Source organism: Candoia aspera, chromosome 2 (genome assembly GCF_035149785.1).
Source record: "Candoia aspera isolate rCanAsp1 chromosome 2, rCanAsp1.hap2, whole genome shotgun sequence".
Classification (NCBI taxonomy): Eukaryota; Metazoa; Chordata; class Lepidosauria; order Squamata; family Boidae; genus Candoia; species Candoia aspera.
The window spans coordinates 240329217-240338017 of NC_086154.1; the positions used below are offsets into that span (position 1 = coordinate 240329217).

The window sequence follows — 8801 nt, forward strand, 5'->3', positions numbered from 1 at the left end:
TGAGCCGGATCGGAGGTTTGTTATCAAACACAGACCAGCCTTCTTTCCCAGCCAAGGGTACTCGACCTTTGAGCGGCGAACAGCAGCCCGCTTCGCGGGGCGTTTCGCAGCCGCGGCGTAACACGGAACTCCACCGTCGAGGCCAACCCGCACAGGAATTCACCTGGGTGGGCGAGGACGGACTGACAAGCCGTGTTTGTGACGTCAGGCCTGGGCGGGGCCTGCCGCTGCCCTATATAAGGACGCCGAACTGCCGAACGCTCCGCACAGCTAGCGGGGAAGCGGATCCGGGCGAGAAGGAGTCGGGTTAGGGTGCTGGGGAGGGCCAGCCGGAGGAGCAATGGATTTATTGAGGACTATCGCTTACCAGCCGGGTGGTACAGGAGCTAGCGGCGGTGGTGGAAACAGCGGCAGTAAGATAGGGGAGCAGGCTCTGGGTAAAGCCTGCGGCGGGGACTCGCGAAGAAAGAAGGCAGTGGAGTCGTCCGAGCACCACCACCACCACCACTCGCATTCGGCTCCCGAGATTTCTCGGATTATTACAGACCCTACCACGGGAAGGCGATACTGCCGCGGGAAAGTGCTGGGAAAGGTAAATACCCGGCGGCGGTAGAGATGGCAGCTTTAGAGCCTGGGAACGTGGCTGCGCTTGGACTGGTCGCCGAAACACGGAGGTGGTTGCAAGTGGGGGCTCCCCCGCCCCAGATGTGCATTCTTGCCTCATCGCCGTTTTGGCATTTAAATTATTTTTGTCACGGTCTTACATAGTTCTCGGTGACTCTCCTCGCCTGAAGGCAATTGATCGAATTGCGTTCCCATTTCTTCCCTCTTTTTAAAGGCTTCCTCCCCCCACCCTTTTACTTTCTCGCCTTTATTTCTCTTCCGGACGTAGGGAAAAAGAAGTATAAACAAGTGGAAGGATAAATGGATATTAAAGGCGTATTCGGTCATTTGTGGCTCCCCTCTCCTGGATTTGCGGCCCCCCCCTCTTCTTTCCTGTGTCGCTTAGCTCACTTGAAGCACTCGCCGAAAGTAGGTTGTTGCCATCAGGGCTCCCATGAGAGGCTTAAGCCTCCTGTCTGGAAGGGTGGTTTCACAAAAGGATGTGAAAGACTCCTACACAGATTGTTGCTTCCATGTAGGGTGAGGAATAGTGTGCATACCATTATGGAAGAAAGCAGATGCATATACATTTCATGAAGCAGGGATCCACACATCTGGGATTTTCCTTTTTTTGGCATGTAAATACAGTAGAGAACTGTCACCTGCTTGTCTGTGTGTAGAAAAATAGCCTGATTCATGCATGGTGGGGTTGGGGGTGCACAGGAAGGAGATCTGTTGTCTTGCTATAAGCAAACATTGCTAGTTTGCCATTGTATAACAATTTGTTTGGACCTGGGTAGATTGGCTCCATTTTTAAATGCTGGGAGAAAGAGGTTTCCTTAGGTTGCCTATGGTGTTAATTTAGGTCAGATCTGGGGGAAAAAATTCTCATCAACATCTTGGGCTGTTGTGGGAGACCTCTGTTGTTCATAATTACTTCCCTTGTTTTCTGTGATTTCCCACTTGATGTAGGCTCCTGGAAGGGAGGGGGATATCTTGCTTTCTCACCTAATGTGCTTTCTCCTCTGCTTTGTGTCTGTAGGGTGGCTTTGCAAAATGTTATGAGATGACTGATCTGACCACAAACAAAGTCTATGCTGCAAAGATCATTCCTCACAGCCGAGTGGCCAAACCTCATCAAAGGGAAAAGGTGTGTGTTGACTGTGACTCTTTTTTCAGGAATCTCTTCAAATGCTTGGGTGGCCCTTCCCTTTTCCTGCAGTGGCTTGCTCGCGTGTAAATCCTTTCTTCCCATGGATGGCAGGAAACAATGCCAATGATGCTTTTGTTTGCCTCCCCCCTTTTCAGATTGATAAAGAGATTGAATTGCACAGAATGCTCAACCACAGACACATTGTCCAGTTTTTCCACTACTTTGAAGACAAGGAGAACATTTACATTCTCCTAGAATACTGCAGCCGAAGGGTGAGCATCCAGTGGGAGAAATCCAGTATTCACTTACATGGAAGCAGCAGCTAACATAAAAATGTTTAAAATGTAGAAGGTATCTTCCGTAGGCAGTCTTTATTCCTTGCCCTAATGCTAGTAATTTTTTAATATATGTTTATGCTTAACATGTGATTTCAGCAGTGTAACCTTCTGTCTTTTATATATTTTTTCTTTCTATTAGTCTATGGCTCACATCTTGAAAGCAAGAAAGGTATTGACGGCACCAGAAGTGCGATATTATCTAAGGCAGATTGTTTCAGGACTAAAATACCTTCATGAGCAAGAGATCTTGCATCGAGACTTGAAGCTAGGTAAGCTGCTGTTCTCTCCCAAATGTTGGGTTTGTATTGGATATTGGAAGACCAGGGTGTTTCCACCCCTGTATGCATTGTTTTACTTCTGCTATTTATATTGCACTCCTAGGGATTAATTGATAGAATCAGCTCATCTGGCAAGACAGCCTTGGAATGCTTGAGTAATAGTATTAAGTAGTCATTCATAAATAAAAGTTGGCTAGCTATTTGCTGTCTTCCTCTAGAGACAAGTCAGCACTTGCCTAACATGTTAATCAGCTGGGACTCAGCTACCTTTTTTTAAACTCTTATCTATAGGTAACTTCTTCATTAATGATTCCATGGAATTGAAAGTGGGTGACTTTGGGCTGGCTGCAAGGCTTGAACCATTGGAACATAGGAGAAGGTAAGGCTTTAAGAAAGAGTAATTTTCTGGGCTCAACTCTTGCCTAGCTTTGAAGTCTTGGGTTTTAAGTCAGGAGAGATGATGTCTCCCATAGAATGTAAAGACTGGCCTCTAAGACATGGTGTTTGATGGCTGGGCAGTATTGTTTATCATGGTTTCCACTTGCATAGTTTACATTAGAAGTGAAGGGGACTTTCAGCTACTGGCAAACTGCAGTTCCTAGCATCTTACAACATGGGCCACATTATCTGAGGCTGCTAGCAGTAATAATTGCCAACAACGGGGAGGTCACAAGTTTCTCACCTCTGGGGTCAACTCATGCTGCCTTTCTTCTATCTCTGAACAATTCTAGAGTATTACAGGACACAGATGCATTTAGAGAAAGTCAACAAAGTGAATTGCCTTAAGGATGGCAGTTATTGAGACTTCTGCAGTAATAACAAAACTATACCCTAATGACTCTATACATAACCTATGTTATGGAGTGTATAATCAAGGATAGCTTGGGGCAATTTGAATAAGGGAGTAGAAAGGGGTTAACAGTGAACCTTTCCAGTATGTATCTAACAGCCAAACTAATAAAAGTAAAGTTTCTCTTGAGTTCAAGTCTTGGTGACTATGTAGATGTCCCACATAGTTTCTTAAGCAATAATATAGAGATGGCTTATGTTGCCTTCTTCAGACGTACTGTTCAGCTTCCTAGTTTAGATGATATTCTTACATTTCCTGGTGATCTCATCCAAGTACTAACCTGGTCTAACACTGCTTATTTGAGATCAGCCAGGGCTGGCTAGATGCTGTCACCTGCCATAGTTAAACTAATGCTGTAGTTGAATACATTGATTTGACAAGCTTGCATAAAACATATAATAAATATTTGGGTCACAGGTAGGACCTGAGCTTAGACAACAATTTATTCTTCTGAATGGACAGATTCTGAATTTTGGTTTTACTGTTTCAGAACGATCTGTGGCACGCCAAATTACCTTTCTCCAGAAGTCCTTAACAAACAAGGGCATGGCTGTGAATCTGACATATGGGCCTTGGGCTGTGTCATGTGAGTATTTCTTGAGGATATTAAGCTGGATTTTCAAGCCAGTGCTTGAAATAATGGTAAACTGGTTATGTTAAAGAATGTATTTTGTTAAAAACAAGCCATGTGGCCACATGTTGTGCTATGTTGGTATAAAGTAATGTGTGGGATGTTTTCTACCATTTTGACCTCTGGGATCTCTGTAGCTGCATAAACCAAGTGGAACATGCTCATTTTTTATTTGGCAGATGAAGAATCCTGTCTTTGTTTTCTGACAGGTATACAATGCTGTTGGGAAGGCCTCCGTTTGAAACAACCAACTTGAAGGAAACTTACCGATGCATAAGAGAAGCAAAATATTCTTTACCGTCGTCTTTGTTACCTCCTGCGAAACATTTGATTGCAAGCATGCTGTCCAAAAATCCGGAAGACCGCCCCAGCTTAGATGACATTGTTCGGCATGACTTCTTCTTGGTAATTAGTTGTATTTTTGCTTTTAGAGTTTCTTCTTTCAGTAGCAAAGCTGGCTGCTGACAGCTGATTGTATATATATTCTCTTTCTACAGGGTTTCACTCCAGATAGGCTTCCAGCTAGCTGTTGTCACACAATTCCTGACTTCAACTTGTCAAGTCCAGCTAAGAATTTCTTCAAAAAGGCTGCTGCAGCTCTCTTTGGGGGCAAGAAGGAAAAAGCAAGATACTTTGATACACACAGTATGCATCCATTTATATCTGGGGCCTCTTTGCTGAAAGTGCTTTTGTTTTTATCTGGCTACATATTTGTAGTACAACCTTAGCACGCTTAGCTTCCCTCCTCTAAGCAATAAACTGATGGTGGATACTTAGTAATAAACTACCCCTATTTCTAAATAATTGGTATGCTGGGGTACAGGAACAACTAGGATTTTAGGTTTTCCTGGTGTTAAACGGCAGGGCCAGTTAATTATTGGCTGGAAACTGCAGTTTGTGCTATGCAGCTCTTGGTAATGATTAGACTGCAAGGCGAATCTTGACAAGTGTCTACAGCAAAGAAGCTTGCCTAACAGATACACAGTAGTGTGCTGGAAGTGTAGGAATCAAATTTAATGGATATGTGTATATATTTTAATTTCCCAGATCGACTGGCTAAAGAAGATGAAGAAATATATAAGCTTAGGCATGACTTAAAGAAGACCTCAATAACCCAGCAGGCCCTGAAACACAGACCGGAAGAGGTAAGCATAGATTACCCATGTAGTATTCTGCATCCTTCTGAAAGTTTTTGAGTATTTCTAAATCTAATTGAAGCTGGTGGGAGTTGGGTACAATAAGACAGTTCAGTGATAATTGGTGAATGATCAATGTGGAATGGAAGCAATGTTCCAGGCTTAAATTCTCAAAGATAGATTTTCGTGTATTTTTTTTTTTAATTCCTTTATATTCTCACCAGCTTGCAAACTTTTTAAAATTTATTTATGGCTTTCTTTTGTACACGTTTTTTGAATGCATTACAAAATTGAGTATGTAATTTGAAGGAATTATGAATACACTTGTATATTCATCTGAGGATCAGCCATGTAAACATGGATCAAACAAACTTCTCCCTCTCCTCATGAAAATAAGACTATGTCTTTCATCTTTGACGCTCAGTGACTATGCCTTCACTGACAGGAATCTTACAAAGAGGTGTAAATGCACACTGTGCCTTTTTGTTATGGGCATTCTTTCTATGAACTTTCAGAAATAGAGTGGCAATAGGCATTTTTTCAGGTAAAAATTAACATCTTTTCTTTTCCCCCAGGAGATCCAGCCTTCCAGCACCACTGTAGCAAAACCCGATGTTCTAGCAGAAACCAAGCAAATTGATGCAATCCGGATGATAGTTCGAGGGACCCTGGGGAGTTGCAGTAGCAGCAGTGAATGTAAGTGTGGCACAAGAGCTTTCTAGTGTTGAACAGATGGGGTAGGGAGTTCAGTCTGAATGTTTAAAAGAATAGCCTAAAATAAAGACAGTCTTTGGAAAGTCTTTTTTCTTCTTCTCTCTTAGACCTATGGGGCTATATCTAAATAAAAAACATAAATCTGAATGAAAACTCATTGGCTGTTATATCTTCCTCTAAACACCCCAAAGGGGTCAAGGTTTTTGAGAGCGCTGAGATTCTGATGGATCTCTGTTGTTCTTCCATTCTCTTTATAGGAAGTGTGGTTCTAACTCTGTGTTAAAGCTATTCATGTTATTCCTCTAAGCAATCTGGGAGAGCAAGGCAAAATAATTATGTTGAGATGGTAATTTTTTTGTCAATTTCAGTACCTAAAGCATATTCATGAGCTCTTCTATCTCCTGCTAGGCCTTGAAGATAGTACAATGGGAAGCGTGGCTGATACTGTCGCAAGAGTGTTGCGTGGATGTTTACAGAACATGCCGGAATCCGATCATATTCCCAAAGAACAGCTGGCTGTCACTTTCCAGTGGGTCACAAAGTGGGTAGACTACTCCAACAAATATGGCTTTGGTTATCAGCTGTCTGACCACACTGTGGGTGTTCTCTTCAACAATGGTGCACATATGAGCCTTCTTCCAGACAAAAAGTGAGTAGCTCGCTGATTATAAATCAGGCTGTTGCATGAGCGTTCATTTCATTATCTACTTGAGCTTAACACCATGTCTTTCCTTTTGGTCTTCCAGAACAGTCCATTACTATGCAGAACTTGGTCAGTGTTCAGTTTTCTCTGCTACTGATGCTCCAGAACAATTCATCGGTCAAGTCACCGTCTTAAAGTACTTTTCTCATTACATGGAGGAAAACCTCATGGATGTAAGTTAGACCAAAAAGTTGGGAAACGTGGCTTATATGGAAGTTTGTATGGTGACCTCTGTTCTAACTTCGATACGTGTTCTTAGGGTGGAGATCTTCCCAGTGTCACTGATGTCCGCCGACCAAGACTTTACCTCCTGCAATGGCTGAAATCCGATAAGGCATTGATGATGCTTTTCAATGATGGCACGTTTCAGGTAGGTTGGGTAACATACTTTTCCCTGAGCTTAGTCAAAACTCTGTAGGATTTTCCCTCAGCATCATTGGCAGAAGACCCATGAGGATATGGTTTTACATCCTTGTCAAGCAACCTAAGAAGGTTGCTTTAACCTCCTTTTGCAACAAGTAGCAGAACTGGCCTAATTGGCTGTCCTACATAAGGGAGGAGCTAATGTTCGCTTTCTGGGCTTACTAACCAAAAGTGCCTATTTTTGAAATTGAGGGTGTTGGTCATAACTATTAAAAATGGATCTGAAATCAAGATTTCTTCTCATAAAAGTTAGGCAGAAAAGATAAAATACAGAAGAATATCAGAGGTATCCATTTACTGAATTCAAGCATTATGGATGATAGTGCTGTGTAAGGTCTAGTAGGTGCCCTTTTGAGTATTGCCATGCATTTCCATAAACTGTTTATTCAGACTGGCCATAAAGTAGCTGCATCTTTTCCTAGGGTTATTAAGGAGTTGTGAACTGGCGCTAGGTGAGCACCCTCATGCACCCAAAGCACCTATTACCTTCTGCAAAGTTTTCAGCTTACATCAAGATTTCTCAAGTCATAGAAAGTGCTACAGAATACTTTAGATATGTGCAGTTGACTTTATACTGTCTTTACAGATGTAAATCCCACTGTATACAATAAAAGTTAACCTCCAAATAAAGGAGCATTGGCTTGAAATTTTGCTGTTAGAGAAATTTATTGTCTCTTGAGCAGGTAGAATGCTGCAGTGCATGACCAGAATTTTCTTGTTAATCTTTCAAGCCAGTAAAAATCAATATGATTTTAAGAGTATCTAACAATCAGTATGCAGAGACCTTCAGGAATTATATTGGGCATTTTCCAAGAGAGCCATTTAAATCAATCTATCCTGAATGAGACCCAACATGGCAGGCATTTAGCTGACAAGTTGCTGAGTAGGTCCAAATATTGAAGATAATATTAAGTGTCCTTGTATGGGAAGGTTGAAACAGACATATTAAATTGCAATTCTTAATTCTTTTGCAGGTGAACTTCTATCACGATCACACAAAAATCATCATTTGCAACCAAAATGAGGAATATCTTCTTACCTATATTAATGAAGATAGGCTATCTACAACATTTCGTTTGACAACTCTTCTGATGTCTGGATGTTCCCTGGAACTCAAGCATCGAATGGAATATGCACTGAACATGCTGTTGCAAAGATGTAATTAAAAGAACTCTTCTAAAACCAAAAAGGACTTCTCTCACTGAAGTCTGCAGTGAAGGCAGTTGGATTAAAAAAAAAACAACCCTAGCATGTTGATGGATGAGTGAGGAGTAGGGACTGGTACGATGAAATGTCTCATCTTATGTACTGGGCTGGGACCAGACATGAAGCCTGTAGTCTTTGTTGGATTAATGGTGTTACCACGAGTCCTTTGGAATGTAGCTTTCCTTGGTTCACTCCTTTTGAAAGAGTTGAGTTGGAAGAGATTTTCTGCAGCAAACAGTTCTATTGGAGGACTTGAAACTGTGAATAACACTTGAGGAATTGGGAGGGAGGGAGATCTCACTGTTGTGGAATAACTGTAAGAGGCAGCTCATGGCTGCTTAAACTGTGAACTATGGCCATATTTTTTCTTTTCTTAATTCTTCCAAGAACTGATCACACTTGTGGCTGGCAAAGTGCATTCCTTGTTAATAATCTTTTTTTATTTATTACAGCCCAAAGCGAAGTATTTATTACATACATTTTTTTGTAATTGTGATTTTTAAATATACATTTGTTGGCAATAAAGCGTGGGGAAAACCTGAAGTGATGGTTTCCATATGATTTTTCTCTGGCATGTACTGTGTTCCAAGAAAAAGTAGAAGGCAATACTCAGAGGAAAATGTCTGATAGCTGTCTATTCACTTTGAGTTAGCAATCAGTCTGCATTATGAATGAGTAAAGACCAAGGTTTCCTATCCAAAGGAGCCTACATTTCTACTTGCTTAATAGACCTGCTTTACACAATTTGTATTGATAATGGTGGGGC

At 41.7% G+C, this 8801-nt stretch overlaps 1 protein-coding gene across 1 annotated transcript; it reads left to right on the top strand.

The window, feature by feature from the left end:
* The first annotated feature begins 277 nt into the window (after positions 1-277).
* Positions 278-8578, top strand: PLK2 (polo like kinase 2). The gene is made up of 14 exons (XM_063295637.1): positions 278-592; positions 1646-1753; positions 1912-2028; positions 2234-2363; positions 2664-2751; positions 3713-3808; positions 4063-4258; positions 4351-4498; positions 4901-4998; positions 5565-5685; positions 6112-6352; positions 6450-6579; positions 6666-6776; positions 7804-8578. Exons 1-14 carry the CDS (start codon positions 341-343, stop codon positions 7993-7995), a joined length of 2028 nt encoding a protein of 675 aa, XP_063151707.1. The 5' UTR covers positions 278-340; the 3' UTR covers positions 7996-8578.
* The last annotated feature ends 223 nt before the right edge of the window (positions 8579-8801 follow it).

What these genes read in the sequence shown, in the direction of transcription:
- PLK2 (XM_063295637.1), top strand. Translation starts at nt 341, where the DNA reads ATGGATTTATTGAGGACTATCGCTTACCAGCCGGGTGGTACAGGAGCT. An exon ending in CCATTGGAACATAGGAGAAG is followed by an intron (nt 2,752 to 3,712) that starts GTAAGGCTTTAA and finishes TTACTGTTTCAG; the next exon opens with AACGATCTGTGGCACGCCAA. An exon ending in AGCCTTCTTCCAGACAAAAA is followed by an intron (nt 6,353 to 6,449) that starts GTGAGTAGCTCG and finishes TTGGTCTTCCAG; the next exon opens with AACAGTCCATTACTATGCAG.